The 19,607-nt window shown below is 39.7% G+C and overlaps 2 protein-coding genes across 3 annotated transcripts; one reads left to right on the top strand and one right to left on the bottom strand.

Moving 5' to 3' along the window:
- Positions 1–2,379: 2,379 nt before the first annotated feature.
- clcn7 (chloride channel 7) lies at positions 2,380–13,852 on the bottom strand. Of its 2 annotated transcripts, XM_072442629.1 has the most exons (25): positions 13,603–13,845; positions 13,003–13,080; positions 11,535–11,600; positions 11,121–11,186; positions 10,915–11,047; positions 10,593–10,702; positions 10,186–10,266; positions 10,045–10,107; positions 9,245–9,328; positions 8,870–8,963; positions 8,222–8,286; positions 8,001–8,117; positions 7,438–7,492; positions 7,302–7,362; positions 6,224–6,365; positions 6,005–6,098; positions 5,534–5,703; positions 5,340–5,391; positions 5,143–5,270; positions 4,909–4,994; positions 4,701–4,833; positions 4,453–4,512; positions 4,197–4,373; positions 3,337–3,417; positions 2,380–3,249 (listed from the first exon to the last, which is right to left on the bottom strand). In XM_072442629.1, exons 1-25 carry the CDS (start codon positions 13,732–13,734, stop codon positions 3,163–3,165), a joined length of 2,415 nt encoding a protein of 804 aa, XP_072298730.1. In that variant the 5' UTR covers positions 13,735–13,845; the 3' UTR covers positions 2,380–3,162. The 2 variants fall into 2 exon arrangements, with proteins under 2 accessions (XP_072298730.1, XP_072298731.1); XM_072442630.1 differs by lacking the exon at positions 13,003–13,080 and having other exon boundaries at positions 13,603–13,852.
- Positions 13,853–15,008: 1,156 nt separating this feature from the next.
- slc2a6 (solute carrier family 2 member 6) lies at positions 15,009–19,088 on the top strand. Its single transcript, XM_072442628.1, has 8 exons — positions 15,009–15,179; positions 15,718–15,989; positions 16,079–16,175; positions 16,934–17,033; positions 17,105–17,298; positions 17,739–17,914; positions 17,995–18,281; positions 18,512–19,088. The coding sequence occupies exons 1-8, from the start codon at positions 15,132–15,134 to the stop codon at positions 18,838–18,840; spliced, it is 1,503 nt and encodes a 500-aa protein (XP_072298729.1). The 5' UTR covers positions 15,009–15,131; the 3' UTR covers positions 18,841–19,088.
- The last annotated feature ends 519 nt before the right edge of the window (positions 19,089–19,607 follow it).

Here is a 19,607-nt window from a genome sequence, read left to right as displayed (position 1 = left end):
GACTTCAGTTCTGCAGTTTTGAACAGAAATAACCTGTTTCTATAACAATATAAACCACAATATTCATCTAAAATGTGCCTACATTTTAGATGAATATTGTGGTTTATATTCAACAAAATAAAATGACATTATAATCATAGGACCCTGAAAAAGCACTATATGTGAAAAAATGCAACACTTTTCTTGCATTTCCTATAACATTCCCAATTACTTCCCCTTTCTAGTATTTTGAGAATAAAATATACTTTTGACCATAAAATGTAAGTACAGTTCACAAGGCTCTAGTCTGAAGTGATAAAACTCCTGACACGTGAGCATAAATTCAGAGCCCAGTAAAACTACATGATATGGCCGTCTTGCCCTGGCTGTCACCCCTGTCCCCGCCAGCGCTGGATCTTTTCCCCGTCTGTCCTAAAGCAAGCACAGCCATAAAACTATTAGATTTCTATTGCTGTATGGAAATATAAATCAGCTGCGACGGTCCCTGGTGCAGTGAATGGCGTGTATAAAACGTGTGCTCCAACACGGTCGCCCTGGACAGAGTTATAACGTCTGTCAGGGGCAAGTGCTCCCCAGGGCCGGACACAGACAGCTGATACACTTTTAGGTCCAGAGAGGGAAATGCTCAGAAGGAACCCGCTACTGGAGATGTGGAGGTATTTACACAGCATATGGGAGAAAATATACCAGAAAAACATGAGATTTAGACACATTTAAAGTAGGAATGTAACAATAACAAACATTATATCGTTGCAAAATATCAAATTACAAGATCCATTTGGTCAAATGCATTTTTTACAGCAGTTTCTAAGGAAAACAAAACACAGGGAACAACATCATAGACCATAATCCTTTGCTCGGTTTCTGTACAGGCAACAGGAAGAAATATCAGTTACTTTCATCTCAACTTAATTTTTTGGAATATCACAGTAATGATTAGTACCAAAGTATTGACATGGCATTTTAAAAAGAAAATGTATCATTCTAAAATGCACTTACCAGTGTCTAAATATCGTACTGTAAAATTAATATCATGGTAATATTCTAACCCTTCAGGTGGAGGGTCTGCCATACTTCTGTCTCCACGGTAATGTAATTGCTTTGCTTAAAATGTCCAACAGTATGGCATTAAACATGTCAATTTAGCATTTTATTAATGTGTTTTTACAGCTCAAACATACCAAGAAAAACATGCATTGTTACAGAGTGGGCTCGCCTCTCCACAGATTTGACCCATAACTTGAGCTGGTTGTGTCACTCGTTTGTCTTTATGCAGGTAGATATAGTTAAGGCCATACTGTGGAATGTTCCAGGCAAAGCAGTGATATTTCCTTGGTTTTAATGTGAGCGTGAACGCAGCCATAGTTGTGCAATTCAGGTATAGATTTATTTGTCATTTATTATGGGTCTTGGTATTGACACTTTTGGCTTGGTTTTGGTCAAGCATTTGAACATAGTTGCTTATTTTAGAGCACATTTCACTGTTAAATGTATTTATTTTATTGATCTGAAGAAAACACATGGGAGTACATGCAAAACTCTAAAGAGAAAGGTCTAGGAAAGGAACCTTCTTGTTGTGAGGATAAAGCTAACTATTCCGTAGACGTCCCACCCAAACTATTGGTCGACTTCTCCAAACAAACTTGGAACGTCAACTCGCTGTTTGAAAAATATCTGGGCTTCATTATACATTTTGAACTATGCAGAAGTCTAAAACCAGCAGTTAGTTGTGACACTTTTAGATATAAGAGAGTATGAACCTTGTGTGCCTCACTCGCTGACGGTGCTGCTGACAACTGTTATAACACAGTAACACACCTCAAATTGAATCCCACACTGATATCACACGGATTTGCAAGTGTAATTGCATTGATTCGCCAAGTTATTCCATTAAGCGGCGGTGCATGAGCTATGGTAATTGGCTTTTCTCTCCCGTGCACCGTCTGATACAGTATGTAAGCTATACAGCAGTGGCTAAATAGTTTTCAAGCTGCGTAGTGGGCGGGTGGGGAGCACTTATCTGTACCTATAGAGAGGAGAGAATAACCCGGCTCATTTGGAGACTGTTTATCTAGAACAGGGCGCTGGGGCTGGACACAGAAAACCGCAGTCCAGATTGAATGTTGATAGTGACCAAAGCAGTTTGAAAAAAACAACGTGAAAATATTAAAGCACCTTTTGCATTCAGGCGTCGAATGTTAACGGATCATAATCCACCATGAATCTTTCTAGTTTATTGTCATGACAAATTTGACCACAAGCTATTTTAACTATAGAATGTGTTGATGAGACAAAACTTTCAAAAATATCAACCGTTTCTCTGCTGTTGTAAAAAGGATGGTGATGCTGCCATCTAGTGACAGTGACGAGGAAAGAACAATGTCATTTATTTTTTTTTTTTTGGTATTTTATTAACTCACAAAACATGTTTTCACGGGTTTTAAAATAGAACATAATATCTTGTTTAACAGTAGTCTTTGAAAGGCAAAAGTTGGAGTACTTTACAAAGTGCACAGAGATAGAGACAATCAATGGTTGTAAATAGAAAAAGTCTATGCATGTCAAATGTATTTCTTCACCAGCATAGATGCAATTTCCCACTATAAAAAAGGTAAATGTTTTAAAGATTTTCACTTTCACTAGATAAAACCGAGTTTGGTTTATTTATTGACGAGTAAGTGTTAAAAATGACAGTGACATGAACAGTTTTTTGTGGATTTAAATACACCCATTCGTGCAGACAAAATCTCTGCCATCTTAAGAAGTCAGTTCATAACGTTCGACATACACAGAAAACACCAACACACAGACATAATTTAAAGTAAAACGTCATCAATTGAACAATAAATATTTCACGTCAGTCAGTGCAATGTAATGAATGTGCTAACACTGTCTATCAAAGTTCTTAAAAAAAACAAAAAAACAGCAGTTGGAGCGGAGAAAAGAGGGACTCAAAAACAAAGTACCTTTACACACTGGCTTTAGAGGACCGTGTTAGAAGAGCTCAATGACAATTTCTGTGTAAAAACCGCAATACATTCACTGTTTTAGGGGTTTGTACCTTTTCGGTAACTGTTATTTCTGCATAGCTGGTGGTCCGCAGCCCAACGGCATCAGGTGAAGTATGTTGTTGATCAGAGGTTTGCTGTGTCAGAGTAGTGTTCATGTCTGTGCCAGCTGCAGCTCCTCCAGGCCGTGTTTACCCATGTGGTAACGGGCCAAGTCTTTCCTCGTCACAAGTCCAACCACCTTAAGAGAAGAAGAGACACCATTAGAACGATCGTGGACAGGTAACTGAAGTATAGTATAAATAAATGCTTTAAGTTACAAAAGTACCCTGTTCTCCTCATCCACTACCACCAAGTGTCGGAGTCCGAGAGCTCTGAACAACTTGAACACACGGGGTAAAGATGTGTCCTGGGAAGAAAAGAGGAGAAGCCGAGTAATGGTCAGTGCTTAACCTTAACCGTTTTCCTAACACTAACGTATACATAACCCTGTTCCTAACATTCATCACTTTGAATGAATAATCCCAGCAGACTGTCCCTCCAGAGCATACTATCTGGCACCAAATGTTGAGTATTATAATGAAATGCAACAAACATTTGCAGAACAACTTTGACATTTTCACAATTTATCAACAGTTGTACTTATATTTTTTTTCGGATAATTATTAATAGTGGCATTACCAGATACACCATATGACATTCAACGTTTCTATATTGCATTTATTCAACTGCAGGTGTAATTCTCAGAAAATATTTTGAAGAACATTGGTGTGTGGGGTTGCTACACCGTGGAACCTTCCTGGTAAAGCAATAAAATCTCCAACTCAACTGTCAAGTTTATTTGTCAGTTGGAGTGCTGCCCAGTAGTCGAGTGGTTAAAAGGGCAGCATCATGAGTTTGAATCCTGACATTGACAATTTGCTGTATGAGCTCACTTCTCTCATTCCATTCTTAATAATTTACACTATTTCACAATTTGCACTTCAGAGTGAGCAATTACAATAGGAAGATAATAAGTTCGTCAGGCCATTCTATAAGGATTGTTTATGTTTTAGGCCGTGGCTACAGAGCTGCGGCACGGTCAAATAGCCTAGCAGTTTCAGGAGCTGCGGCACGAAATAGCCTAGCAGTTTCGGACGCGCGCCGCGGCTCTATAGACACTCCCTATGGTTTATGGCATTACTTTACCTGTGGGACCGTGTATGGTGTGGGGTTCATAAACTCTGTGAGATCCATCATGCACTCCCGCTCGTCCTGCGACACGTGGATGCTCTGGATCGGGGGGAAGCGTGGGTAAGCGTCCCTAAAGTCCTTCAACTGGAGTTTCCTCTGAGTCAGACGAGACCGGGCCAGCTCGACAAACACCTGCGACAAACACCAGTGGTACCACTTTGAGTAAATCTTTTTTAATCCGTCTACATTGTGCTTGCATGACTGGTCATACCTTGTGCTTGAGAAGAACAATGAGCTGAGAGCGAAGAATGAGGCCACACAGTTTCCCTGGCTGTGAAAGGAGAGGAAAGATGAGCAAAAATAAACAGTCAAAGCTTTAAGAGCTAGTTCATCGGGGGGAATTCTCAAAGTTATACATAGATGAATTTGAGCTTCTTAAAAAGCAGTTTTCCTTCTGTCACAACTTACAATTTCCATGACACATTTATGACAAGAGGAAGTGTCTATGTTAAACTGTACCTCATCATTCCCATGGACCTGTACGACCACTGGGAAGCCGTTGTGATTGGTGGACGTGTTGCTAAGTGTGTCCACAATTGTCCCAACCTTTTCGATACGGTTCAAACAGGTCACCGGGGAACTCATCAGTTCTCTGGATAAAAGATTTTCTGTTTTCAAAAAAGGTTGAGGGAGGCACTGTTGGGGTTGTTGTGGGGCAGGTCCTTACCTGGCTGTGAGCCAATGAGAGGTGGCAGGAGCCTCCCAGTGCAGGAAAGGAACACTCTGCAGTTTAATGTGGATGTCATAAAGACCCTGAAAGGAGACAAATGCATTACGAAACGTACCAATGTATCATCAACACAATTACAAGGATACAGATCTAAACCATTGGCCGGTTTTAAAAGAACAGCATACTGAAGACAAAACATGGCATAGGTCCAAATACATTCACGGTACTTACTTCAATAAAGAAGTCACCAACTATCTTGGCTGTCATAAGCACTAGCATGATCGGCAGACCATAAGTGACATTTCCTGTAGCCTCCACCATGATAACAGTCAAACTTAACGTCATCCTCACAATTCCACCTGTGGAAGAAAAGAGACATTCAAAACCCAGTCATAATACTTGGTATAGTAGTTGACTGACAAACTCACCTAGCTGAGCTGCAGCTCCAATCAGAGCATATTTACCAGGGTCAGCCCACAACTACCACAATGGAGAGACAAAATTCAATAATCAGCATTTATTAATATACCTTTGTTTGTGCTTAATGATGCAATTATTGATATTTTCATTGCACAGTGCCCAAATCACTAAGTATTTGTGTTTGTGCTGTAGTTGTACTAACTGAACTACTGGAGATAGATGCCAGCATTATTCCACAGAGCCGGCCCCAGGCAGCTCCTATGAGCAGTGAGGGGATGAAGACCCCCGCAGACACAGCCAGGCCATAAGTCCAACAGGCCAGGAAGAAGTATGTGAGCGTGAAGAGGCCCAGGGTGAGCGGGTTGTACGAGCCTGGGTGACACACAAAGCAGGTTACATGAGGCAATAGCATTTCCATTACAATGTCTTAATACCACATCAACCACAAAATACATTTGATTATATCCATGTGTTCCTCAATTTAATTTTGAGAAACAAAAGTGATTTGTTTGGTCATTTAACTACTAAAATGTCCATTATTAGTTCTTCAGTTTTGGGGTAATGTGGAAATAATACATTGACCACCACTTGCACAGCTTTATCTGGATGCCGTGAGAGTTGTTCAGAGCATGGCAGATTGGAAGCCTTTATCTATTATGAACAGAAGACTCACCTGGCTGACTGTGGAACAGACTGCGAACACTTCTCTCTGGAGTGTTGAAGAAGGCTGAGGCCATGGCATTGTACTCTCCATCAGAACAGAATAACTACATCAAAGACAAAACATTTTAGTGAGCTTGCAGCATTTCAAATAAATATTTACAGTCGTTCTTGAAAATTACACATTTGGAGGGAAATGTGATAATTAACACCCCATAATGCATTGCTGCACCTGTAGTGGATACTCCTCGTTGCTCTCAGGAACCAATGGCTGACAGTCAGTGGAGAAGTAAATCATTGTGAATGACACCGTTGCTGTGACTGCAGCCACTAGCATAGCCTCCATGACCTGCAAACACGGTCGATGAATGTACCTGCAATTAAAACAAACATAAAACAAACATGTATCTAGGACATTCAAGAATGAAATGGAACCTTCAGACTACAGCTGCGATTCCTGTTTTGGCTCTAAAATATGCTAGATGACGGAACAGTTTATTCAGACTTCCCCAACAAGTAGAAGAGTGTTTAAACAAGACTACAGAACTATAGGAAGTCTGTACTAGAATAAAACAACACATGTCACTGTTTGATATTAGCATACAATAAAGGATAGCATGTTACATCTAGAGATAGTATGATTATATATTTTTTTAGCTGGTGAGATATTTCCTTCTACAAAAAGGGAACATGTCCTGTTTTTTGCTGATTTGGCAGCTAGAGGTAATTCTGTGCTTATGTTCCAATGACTCAGGAAGCACCAAGAAATTCATTCAAAAATAGAAATCCCATGACCTTAAAAACTGTAAATGTTAATGTTGCTGTAATTGTGCTGTATCATTTGAGTCATTGGAAGCATAGTTCCTGTGCTCTGGCAGCCACTGTTCTCAACCTTCAATCACAACACACTCATTCTGAGAATGTTCCACTGAAAACTTCCTTCCACTAAACCCCACCCAGTCTTTGACAGCCATCAGATAATTGCATTATTGTTTTTACTGGCACATTTTTACACAGGACCTTTGTTCAAGACTTTTTAAAACTTTTGTTTGATTAAACATTTTACATGTGTTAGGCAAAATTGGTGACTCTAAATTGGCCCTAGTGAATGAATGTGACAGTGAAGTGAACGTGTATGGTTATCTGTGTGTCTCTGTGTTGGCCCTGCGACAAGTTGGCCACTGTCCAGGGTGTACCCCGCCTAAGGCCCAAAGTCACTGGGATAGGCTCCAGTCACCCGCGACCCCGAAAGGGAACAAGCGGTAGAAAATGGATGGATGGATGGATGGATGGATGGATAAACATTTTACCTGATCCTGAAAATGGTGAGCCAGTAGTTAAGAAAATTGAACAATGCTCCAAGCAATCCTCCTATAGAGAAATAACAAGTATGTTAGACATTCTGCTTGAGTACAGAGTATAATTTGCCAAACTCTTTCTGCTTACCAATAGCACCCATAGCGATGAATAAGGGAATCTCATAGAAGTTGTATTCTAAACTCTGAAAAGTTCAAAATTCATATTTATGTTTTAGATCACAATTCAAATAATACGTTCAGTAATACAATACATCAAATGTGGAAGTCTTAAATGTCACATGCAGCTACACCCAGCTGTGATCTCTGGGACTTTTTTAGTGGAGACGAGACCTGCAAATTAGCCTGTGGCAAGAAGCCAACCTACTGTGGACAATGTTTAACTGTACTGTCCCAGACATAAAATAAATAAAAAATAAGAATAATCACTGAAATTAAAATATACGTTACAATGTTATATTTGTGAATGAGGAATAATGTTTTAAGAGCCACTCAACATTATCTACTACTAGGACTTCCCAGGGCGTATAAAGAAAGGCAAAAAATAATACAATTTTGAACAACATATTTTCGCAAAGAAAAAAGTGTAAAAAATGTATCATTGTGTGTCCTAGAATATTCAACTTTGTATGTATTCTGTATCCAATAACTTGGTTGGTGAGGTTAGGGTCTTGTAAAGAAAATAGATCCTACCTCACTTTCAAAGCGACCAAAGTTGATGAGACCAGGATTCGAAAGATCCCCCGGATTCTCATGATAAACACTCAAGAAGAAGTTCAAAGTAAAGGTCGAAATCATTGAGGCAAAGAACTAGAAGAGAAACAACAACAAATTAAAACAAAAATAAAAGACAATCCACCAACAACCATTGAACCAATAAAATCAATATGTATAGAACGATCGACGATACTCACGATCCTCCACGTTAACATCTGGTTCCAGAAAGATGCTCCTTCCTCAAGAGAGAAAAGCACCCCACCTGTTGATCAAAATACAAATACAGTGATCCCTCGCTATAACGCAGTTCACTTTTCACGGTCTCGCTGCTTCGCATCATGCATTGTGTTCTGCATTCTGATTGGGTAAACACGGGCTCTAAACAGTCTCTCCGCGTCTTCTCTACCTGTGTGTCAATAACGTTATGGATTAATATGTACACGTACGTAAAACCGCTTGCCAAATTGAAGTTTGCGAGGCCGGTGAGAGCGAGCGTGTGAGTTGCGGGAGACGCCGGTGAGAGCGAGCGTGTGAGCTGCGGGAGACGCCGGTGAGAGCTGCGGGAGACGCTGGTGAGAGCGGCGCACGTCAGACGCCGGCGAGAGCGGCGCGTGAACTTCAATGTTTTATGGAGTATTTCATTGTATAATAACTGTAAAAAAATAAAAGGTTTCTACTTCACGGATTTCGCCTATCGCGGGTTCTTTTTGGAACGAAACCCCCGCGATAAACGAGGGTTCACTGTATACTAAATAAATCATAAGTGAAAAATGAGAAATACAGATGATTTCCAGCCGCTTAAGGGCCCATGCGACAGATTGAGAGCCAATTGTGGATTTATTCACCAACAGGAGCTCCGAAGGCGGCAGAGACACCGGCGGCAGCTCCGGCCGAAACAAAGTCCCTCTTTTCTGTGTCACGACGAAAGTACTCAAACATCTGCAAACAAACGTGCAAGGGATAAATTCTGAGCATGAGAAAATACTGTCAAAATGAGAAATATCAATATCAAAACTAGTATCGATATTAAACAGGTAATATTATTGAAGAAAAATTACTTAATAGGGCAAAGTAAAAGACCTATTGGTAATATTATAGAACCAATTGTGTTAATATTATTATTGTGGTATCAAAATTGGTAGAGAGTACATAGCCTTTTCCTTAGTATTGAAATTGAGTTTGAGATTTTAGTATTGTGACTGATACTGTGAAACGTTTACCTTAAAGTCTCTTTTTAAGGACGTGCTTCTGCCTTGAGACACCCCTGCCGCCACAACAGCGCCCGAGTGAATCATGGGACCTTCCTGAAAGATTTTAGAACCAAAAGGAAGAACTAAAGTACAATGTCAAGCTCCAAAAATAAACCAGTAGATTAAAAAAAAAAAAAGAGTCCATCTCAGCATCTTTGAGCACAGCCTGGACTGTAGCCAGAAAGTCATGAAGACACATTAGAATGATTCACTCTTGTGTTTTTTCCACAGAGGCCAATTAATGCCAGTAAGTCAAACAAATATTATAAACAAAGTAAATACGATAAGAGGAGATGCCATATCTGGCAGCAATACAAAACAAGCTCAGGTTCAGTTCAGGTGACTTTACTGGTAACCGTGGGTAGACTTGTTTTGCAGCGTTAAAACCAGCTAACATGCAACTAATTCATGGTAATATACGTCAACTCATTTGGTGATTGATTGATTTATAGTTTACTGGTATTCAAATTTCAAAACATGCAAAGTGCTGAGAGAAGAAGTTTTACGACTCAGCCAGAGCAATAATGACCCTAAAATAAGGCCAGATTTATCTATTGATGAAATAATCATTAGTTGCAGCAGTTCGTGTCGTTGCATTCCATCATTTGTCCAGAAGTAGTCAATAGTAGAAACGTTTTTTTTTTTTTTTTTTTTATTTAGACGTTTTGAATGACAAGTCTAGTATATTTCTGGACCTATATTTGAGCCAAAACATCTTTAGTGAGAAAGGATATTTATAAGTCTATCATTGACCACATGGATTCACTCACCTTTCCTACAGCGAGACCGCCGACGACGGAGCATATGACGCCTACGACTTTCACAACAAGAGTCTGTCGAACAGAAAATCATGTAGGGAATATTATAATACCAATGCATTTATGGAATCCGCATCCATTTGCCACGTTTACCTTGAGTCGCACCACTCTCGGGATCTTAACTCCATTGAGGTAACATTTAATCTGAGGGATTCCACTTCCTCCAGCAATGGGCTGTGAGGGAAAATGTACAATTACCAACTACAAAGACTTGGCAAAGAGGAAAGAGGTTGTTGGAGACGAGACCGTGCCACAAAAATAAGAAAGCATTTTGCCACAGTTTACACATTGTGGAATTATAAACCATTCTCACTTCAACAATACTGCAAACAGTTGTGGTTACAAATATAGAAGTGAAATTCACTCAGTTCTTTAATTTGTATAAGCAGGCCATCGTAGTAGATAATTTGAGTAACGTTGACTGATCAAATTGAAACGATGAGTACAACCATCACTTATCAGGATCCAGTCAAGTCGAAATTTTGCCTGGAGGATCTTACCTCAAAGACTGCGACAATAATTGACCCCAGCATCACCACGGCAGCGTTAAAACCGCCCCAGAGGATGAGCGAGATAGAGAGTCCGCCTGTTTCTGTAAAGTTTTCGATGTCTGTCAGAGGTCAAAGGTTAAGGAATGTCTAAAATGCCTGGAATCACATCCGTTGACGTCCGGTAAGAAAATAGACACACCCTTTGGATTTCATGGTGATAGAAGTCAAACATGAAGCAATCACAGACACACTACACTAAAGATACTATCATTAATCAGGTAGAATTGTTGTATAATAGGATGAACAGTAGATGAACATAACATCAGGATACTTCTTTTGATCACTCCATATTTGAAGCCTGCTAGCTTTTCCACTGCGATATCAATGAAACAGGCAATGAGCCCCGTTAGAACCCCGATGAGACCGCAGACCACCCAGCGACTGATCTCCAGACAGCGGAAACCCTACGGACGCAGAAACAGGTACAATTTGACAGGATTACAATACATTAAGTTCAAAGTTCTAGTCAGGTTTTACCATGTGACTCATCCGTCTTTCCTCCTCAAGAAACAGTTGGTTCTCAATGTTATCGTAGTCCAGACCCTGCAAAGACAGAAAGATAAACTGATATATTGATCCGTGCCTGGATATTAAGGGTTGAAAAACTTTGGTAAAATATCTAATAGACCTGCATTTTATTTATTTTAATCAAAATTAAGTTCACACAACAGACTTCAAACAGAAGAGTGTAATGTAAGTTGAGCTGCTAAAGTGGTATGCTTTTACAACTATTATGTATTCTAACTACATGGCTCAGAGGTTATATGAGAAAGGCCTGGTCTGGCCCAGGAGTGGAACACGCGACCTTCTTGCTGTGAGGCCACCGTGCCGCCAACTAATTAATTTTGCGACCGTGCAGTGAATAATGTGTTGTCAGTTGAGAAAACTTACTTCATATTTAAGTGAGAGAAGCTTTTCATTGTGAGGGATTTCTCGGGTTTGTCCTCTATGCGGCTCCTGTTAGCAAATGTAACAAACAAAATCAAACTTTAAATACACATGACTACACATAGTGCGAAGGATTTAACTGTCAAAAAACAAAATGTTTTCTTTGCACGTAAAGTGTATGTCTCGAGGACATACTGGTAGATTCCTTTTTAAGAGTTCAGTGCAAGTTCCTGTAATTTACAACCTTTTGTCAACATTTCTTCAAAATGGGAAGTATACCATAAATATTTACCACATGTATTCTCTAACAAAATAGTAATAAAAAGGGTAATAAAACGCTTAAAGTATTATCACCAAACCAGTCTTTCCAGACTTCACAATATGTACCGGTAATGTTATATAATGTAAATACATGTTTCACACACTGTGGAGAGGGAAGTACATACAAGCCAGTCAGATACATGCAGAATTTTATAAGACAAGCAGCAACTACATTGTGGAACTATGCAAAGAAAACTATGAAAAATAAAGGTTTATTATAGCAAGTCACATGCAAAACAATAAAATAATCTGGCATGCCATTACGACAACAACATATTTAAATTGGGAAATTTACACTGCCTGAGCAAAAAAAGGTTACCTAATAGTTGGTAGGACCGTCTTAAGATTTGATTCCAGCACAGAATTCCTGTGGTATTTTTAATTAAGCTTCTGCAGTATTAAAATATTTAATTCCATCCAGTGCTGCATTACTTTTCACCACTTGTGCTGATGGTGTGAGAGCGTGACCACTGCTCATCCCAAACACTCTCTACGTGGTCCAGATCTGGACTTTGTGGTGGCCAAACCATGTGTGAACATGATATGCTCCTGAACCACTCTTACACAATGTGAGCCCCATGATTCCTGGTATCATCATCTTGGAATGCCCATGCTATGTGGGCATTTCCTGAAATCTACTGATGGAATTACCTGATCATTCAGGGTGTTCAGGCAGTCAGCGGAACTCATTCTTTGGGCATATAGTGTTGCTGAACATAGATCTGACCAACTGCAGCAACTACAGTTCCAGGTGGCGACCTGTTTATTGGTCAGGCAGTGTAAAACAATAAAATGTGTACCTGAATAACTGACTTAACAACCTACTGAACTTTTATAGTCAAATGCACACTTATTATAGTGAGGTCAAGAACCTTTTCAAACCAGACATGTTTCTGAGAGATTACAAAAGCTTAGAATTTATCAATGAATCAATTACTGATTGGAAACGCATTGCCGACATGACAGTGGTTTCCCAGTCATGTGCTTTTCACACACACTGGATGAGTCAAACGAGCTCACTTCTATTCCCATTTCGTTTGAATTTCTAACCAGGCCTACAAAGTCAAAGCAGGACTATAAGCAAGAAAGCGGACACTGAATGTGAACATAAAGAGCAAGAAGATGAGTTTTTATTCTAGCTGCACTTTACCTCATCTTCTGTTATTTCCTCCTCCAACTCCACCGTAGACAGTCTGCCTATCTGACATAAACTGCCTCGTCCAGAGTGCTGAAGACCAAATACACAAATGCACACATCTCTCACTAAAGGCTGTGTGCTGCTGCTGCTGCTGCTGCTTGTCACCCATAACAGTAAGCAGCTTATTTAGCCTTTTAAACAAGAGTCAAGAGTCAAAATGGAGAGATGTTCACAGACACACATGAACTTGGAAACAGGAAGTTGGGTTGTTCTGTAAAAGATATGCAAATGTTCTTAAAATAACGTGATAAAAAATTGAATAGTAAATTAATAAGATCTGGTTAGGCTTGTGACAAATGTTGTATACGTTCACTTTGGATCATCATGACTGTCACTAATTAGTCCCTTGATGAAAGTCATTAGTGCCACTGTCCCCATCACATTCCATCCCATTAACAAAAGACCGTCACGGAACAAACGCAACAATTTGAGACTGCGCTTGTTCATGCACAAACATTAGCACAAACATTAGCATGTCACGTGTGTTGCTGATGCTGCGCTAACACTGGGCCGTGCTAAGTGTAGCATGGATGTACTGTAACTGCACTGTACCTGTCTGGAGAAGCGGCGCTGCTCGGAGCCGTTCAGCAGCGGGGTTTCTTCAGCCGCCGCCGCCGCCGCCGCCGCCGCCGCAGAGTCGTCGGCCCGGCTCGACCACGACACTTTCTTTGTGATGTTGGCCATTTGCCGCACAAATGCAGGCACCAAAGCCGCACGTCGCTAACAGACTTTATTGTTATTGTTCCTCAACTCTCCCATGATCATCCCTGTAACTCGTGACGTCTACGGCTTCCGCGGAGGGACAAAAAGGTCGGCGCTCGAAATGCCGGGACGTGAAGTTTGAGCGAATTTCAAAGTAAAAGCGTGTAACGGGTTTTTACGAGTTTCTAGTTTGTACTGTATTTTGTTGGAAAAAAACTATTTGTGAAGTAAAAAATAAAAATATGTATACAATTACAAGAAGTACAGGAGAGTTTACATGACGTCACACTTGGAGACTGATTTCCTTTCAAACATTTGGTACAATTTATACCAAAACATCCACATTTGTATGACTCTCTAAACATTAATTCAACAAAATAAAGCTGTTATTTATTTGTTGAATAATAATTTCTGTAGGCTGCATTAGAGAAGTTTCGGTCCACTATATGGTGTTTGTACGCTTATGTAAATTAACCCATCGTGACGTCATGATCAATCAAAACGTACAATTATAAACCTAAAGAATTGCCATACTGGTATTTTTGCTAAATTCTCTTTACTGTAGTTTAGAAAAAATGTTATCTGAACTTGAATATGTAACTCTAAACAACATTATTTCCTAATACAAAAACCTAATTTTAATTTTAATCTTTATGAAATTTCCCCATGTGTGGACAATAAAGGAATATCTTATAATAAAATATCCGGGAATAAACAACAACAAACAGACAAACACAGAATAAAAAACAAGTTACTATTATAAAGGAAGATGAATAAAGGAAAAACCTGCTAGGAACACATGCAAACAACTGACAAAAACTCAATCCAGCCCAATGTTATGGTGTGTTATCTGAAGGCTGCAGTGCTAAAACCAGCTCTTGCTTGTCTGCATGGCCTTAAAGTTATACTATTCCCATGTATTTGATCTTGTGTGACTCCAGCAGTGCAACATGTCTGATGTGCACTAGGAACCTTCTGCAGCCAATGTTCTGCTTTCTCATACAATGTCCCAATACAGGAATTCCAGTTATTCAGATGGGGTTTCAAGTGGTTGATTTCAGTAATTTAGTATTCTTATTATGAGTTTCATTAAGTTTTGAAATTAACTGTAACCTTATAAATAACTTCCAATAAAACCTTTTTTTCCCATTTAGCCAGATTTTTCTCTTTTTGTTTCAGTTTCACAATGACTGATAGGAAATTACTATTTCAACACTATATGGAAATACCGAGTGTCGACATCCAAAACCAAGCCCAACGAAGGAGTTGATAGATTTCTTCAATTCGAATTGTTTGATGCATTCTTTAGTGATATTTCATGGTCCCTGGGCTTAACAAAGGGATTTGTCACTCTCCAACTGTAGAGTTTTAATTCAGACATGGCAGAAGACGAAGAGACACCACTGCTGAGAAGAAGGCCAGACAAGGTGGGATATCTTAACAGAATTGAATTTGTTACTTTAACATAAACATTGTAAATTAGTTTGAACAGTTGTGACAGTCATGTTGAATATTTTTATTACTGACCAATAATGTATTCCTGTTACCATTACTTGATAGTTACTTGAAGTGCAGCCTAACAGAGTCTTAAGACCATCACGTACTACATGACTACGAAATCACTTAAACACATTGATGGCGATCAGGTTAGAAGATTAATTTATCTACCTATTTATTATAAAAGTTAGAGAATATGCCAATTATATGTTCTTGCGTTCACGGATTACAGAAACGTACATGTTCTGATAAATACTGAAGATGTATACAAAATTCATCATGACATCTGCTAATGGCCACAGAGCATAGGCCCTCAGATCTTTCAGTCTTATATTCACTGTAAAGAAAATGGTATGTAAGTAGTTTTAACATCCGTATATACTGTAATACAACCCAATTGCTTGTAACTGGCCGGCTGTTTAGTAATTATCTACAGATGCAGCTAATAATGGTCTTAATGACTTCCAGATCTGTAACTCCGGACTGTTTCTGGCGGTCTTCTCTGCTGTGCTGGGAAACTTCAGCTTTGGTTACTCTATGGTGTACCCCTCCCCTGTCCTGCCCGTGCTGCAGGGCCCAGACTTTGACCCCAGACTGAAGATGAACATTAATCAGGCCGCATGGTTTGGCTCCATCTACACACTGGGGGCCGCAGCCGGGGGACTAGGGTCCATGCTGCTCAACGACATGATAGGAAGGAAGATGAGCGTAATGATATCAGCAATTCCGTCATCTATCGGGTGTGTCCGGGCTGAATGATACAGTTATACTACAGTGTGCTTATATGGAAGTACATTTTTTTACGTCATTGTTTAATTGTCTATCCTAGGTACATGCTGATGGGAGGGGCTTTTAACCTGCCAATGCTCTATGTGGGACGGTTCCTTACTGGTTTAGCAGGTGGAATGACTGCTTCATCTATACCAGTAAATCATTACTCAAACTGTCTTCCGTGACCTAAATCAATTGTAATTCTTGTTTCTGTATTTCTAGTGTCACACAAATACTAATAGCAAGTGTGCAATATTCTACAGACTCATTTTGAAAGATTCAAAATGTTATGTTTACATTCACATCAAAATCTGACCATTATCTGATATCTGGAGTGATCAGATTAGTGTAAGTTCATGTAAACAGTAGCTGTGGTTACATGTACACCAAATTATCAGCCAGTTCGTTTGATTTCTTTCTGATTATGATCTGTTAGTGTACTCTCATCGAATTTTAAAGAGTCAATATTCAAGTTCAGGTCCTGAAATCAGATAATTACCAGTTTTGGTGTGCGTGTAGATATAACCACTTATATGATGTGAGTAATCTGATTTATTTCTGATTGTTCATGGCTGTAGAGGTGTTGACAAGAAAAAAAAGGGGGGGAAATGTGGAAAAGAAGACAAAAATGAAAGAGTAAACATCATAGATTATTGTATTTCGTATTCTAAATACAACAGCTACTCAAAAAAAATAGTATCTAATGACACATGTAGATGATCAGATTACTTCTGGGCATATACACAAAAATCTGATCTAATTATTATTATTATTATTATTATTATTATAGTTAAGTGATTTTTACTCTATGTAAGTGTGAAAGACTAATGTCTTGTCTCTATCAATGAAAGCATAAGGAAGAAAAAAGCATTGCCTAATCAGCTATATCGTGTTATTTGTCTGTTTGTGACAGGTTTATATCTCTGAAATCTCCCATAAGACAGTTCGCGGTGCCCTTGGTTCCTGTCCTCAGGTCACTGCAGTGTTCGGCACATTAACTCTTTATATACTTGGTAGGTTCATGCGTGAGGCACTTCAGTTAACACAACTTAAGTTCAGTTTTTAATCTGAGGACCTTGTCTAGGTTTGTGGGTGGACTGGCGCTGGTTGGCCATAATAGGAGGGGTGCCAGCAGTGTTAATGGTCATGCTGTTGTCCTTCATGCCGTCCTCTCCCAGGAGGCTGCTGTCTTTGGGAAGAGAGGAGAAAGCAGAAAAAGCCCTGCACTGGCTCAGGGGCCCAGACTATGATCCCAACCCAGAGCTCAGTGCAATACAGGTAACACCGACTGGAAGACTAATTCAAAACTAGAGATCTCTCTTGTTTTCTCCATGGTCAATGTTGATACAATAGAATCCAGAGAAGCCAAATCCAAGTCAATTTAATGAACTGTTCTTTTTTTTTTTTTTTTTTTTTCAATCTCTTTCACAATGTTTTGGAAGGTAACATTGAGAATCATACAGTGTCGTGGCAGTCTTCATCTCGAAGGTTATATTCCCAGAGTCCGTTCCACCATGTCCCACCACAATGCACAATTTATCACACTTTTTGTAGTGGTCACTATATTTACCACCGCCACTGAGTTTGACTAAAGAATTCATGCTTAAAGGTCTTTCAGTGTCTAAGGCACCTCATAAATCAAACAGAATATTATTACTATATTGTTTATTATTCAAATGGTTGCCAGTTTTATTGATATTGCTTGTTGTCTAATCCAGCACAGCATCCGCATACAGAGCAGAGTGTCCCGGTCCCAGTTGGCCACGCCTCAGTATTATAAACCAATCCTCATCTCTGTTGGGATGAGATTCCTCCAGCAGATGACAGGCATCACTCCAATTCTTATTTACCTGCAATCCATTTTCGCCAAGAGCAACGTCTCCCTAAAAGCAGAGTAAATGCCTTCCTTTATATATATGTTGTTTTTTTAATCCATTGTGCTTGCCTTGGCTGACACATGTCTCGATTCTTCAGGTATGATGCAGCTCTGGTGGGTGTGGTGCGCTTGTTTTCAGTTCTGTTGGCAGCCAGTTTGATGGACAAAGCTGGGCGTAAAGCTTTGTTGTACACGTCAAGCATGCTCATGTTCCTCTCCTCCCTGACGCTGACAATTACCTCCCACACCACTCCTTGTCCCGGCCCTCACAACGTGACAGTCTTGGACTACAACTCCCACAATGCTCTTGTAAATGGTACAGCAGACCTCAGCCAAAATGGCACAAGCCTCCTTCCACTCATAAGCACCATGGTATTTATCTTTGGTGAGTGTTCATGATATAACTTACTAAAATATATCATAACTTTTACTCAGTGTATTATTTCAAGTAAATAACACAGTGATCAGAAATGGGTAATAAATTGTCTACAAGGTATTATCGAAATGGTTGTTTTGAAGCAATGCCAAATTTTAATAAGTACATTGTTCACTTTTTAGTTATTTGTTTGTATATTAAGTATTGAATCGTGTTTGGATATGATGCTGGTCTCCTAGGATACGCCATGGGGTGGGGCCCGATCACCTGGCTGCTGATGTCTGAGGTGCTGCCCCTGGCGGCGAGGGGCACGGCCTCGGGGCTGTGTGTGATGGTGAGCTGGCTGACGGCGTTCGCGCTCACACACGCCTTCATCCACATGCAGGAGTACGCCCAGTACGTGCCCTATCTGCTCTTCACCGTGGTGTGTGTCCTCTGCCTACTCTTCACCGCCGTGTGCATCCCAGAGACCCGCGGGCGCTCGCTGGAGGAGATCGAGAATTACTTCAGGACGGGGCGCACTTTCACCATCTCCAGCCGGAGCCCTTCTCTGCTGCAGTCCACCTGAACAGCAGTTATACGGGACGCCAAACATGCAGCGCTGTGGACGGGGCCACACTCAACACAACCACAAACTCACTTGTCTCTTCTCAACATTGATTGACTGCTTCTAAAAATATCTCAGGAATAAGAGTTCTGCATTAACAATAGTGATATCAAGATTATTTGGTTAATCAATAACTGTGATTATTCAGATAACAATATAATTGTAAAAGCGAATCATTGTGACAAATTTAAAAGCAAAATGAAGTCATTTAAAATAAATCTCTCCTCTGTTTCTAACACAATTACTTTAATCTTTCATTCAAAAAGTTGAATTGACTTGAATTGAATAAAACTAAAGAAATGTATTAAAATGAAAGAAAATTATTTGAGGTTTTGTTATGTGTCAAAAATCTGACTATTGTGATGTTTTGATGTGATGGTGATTCTTAAACGTGATTGTATGCTTTTAAAGGAGCTGAGGTTCCTTGAAGTCTGTGTTTTGTTTGTACGTACACTTTTAGTAAGATCTGACCCCACCCACATGTTTTTCCACACGTTTTTGACCAAAACACATCTGTAATTGAATAAAAGTAAGATGGATCAACGCATTCCAGGCAAAACAGTAGCATCTCCCTGGAAACAAGCAGGCGGCAGACTCTCCACCAGAAACGTGCAGTACTAATGAATATCATTTTAGCTTCTACTATGATTTTTTTCTTCTTCTTTTTTTGTAGTAGAGTCCACCCTCTGCAACAACTTCCAAGAATTATTTAGTAAGTTTGTAGAAAC

This window comes from Eucyclogobius newberryi, unplaced genomic scaffold (assembly GCF_026437365.1).
Source record: "Eucyclogobius newberryi isolate DKJ021-1_F unplaced genomic scaffold, fEucNew1.0.hap1 SCAF_13, whole genome shotgun sequence".
Taxonomy (NCBI): Eukaryota; Metazoa; Chordata; class Actinopteri; order Gobiiformes; family Gobiidae; genus Eucyclogobius; species Eucyclogobius newberryi.
The sequence above is the reverse complement of the archived record's forward strand: the minus strand, read 5'-3'. Positions and strand labels throughout refer to the sequence as shown.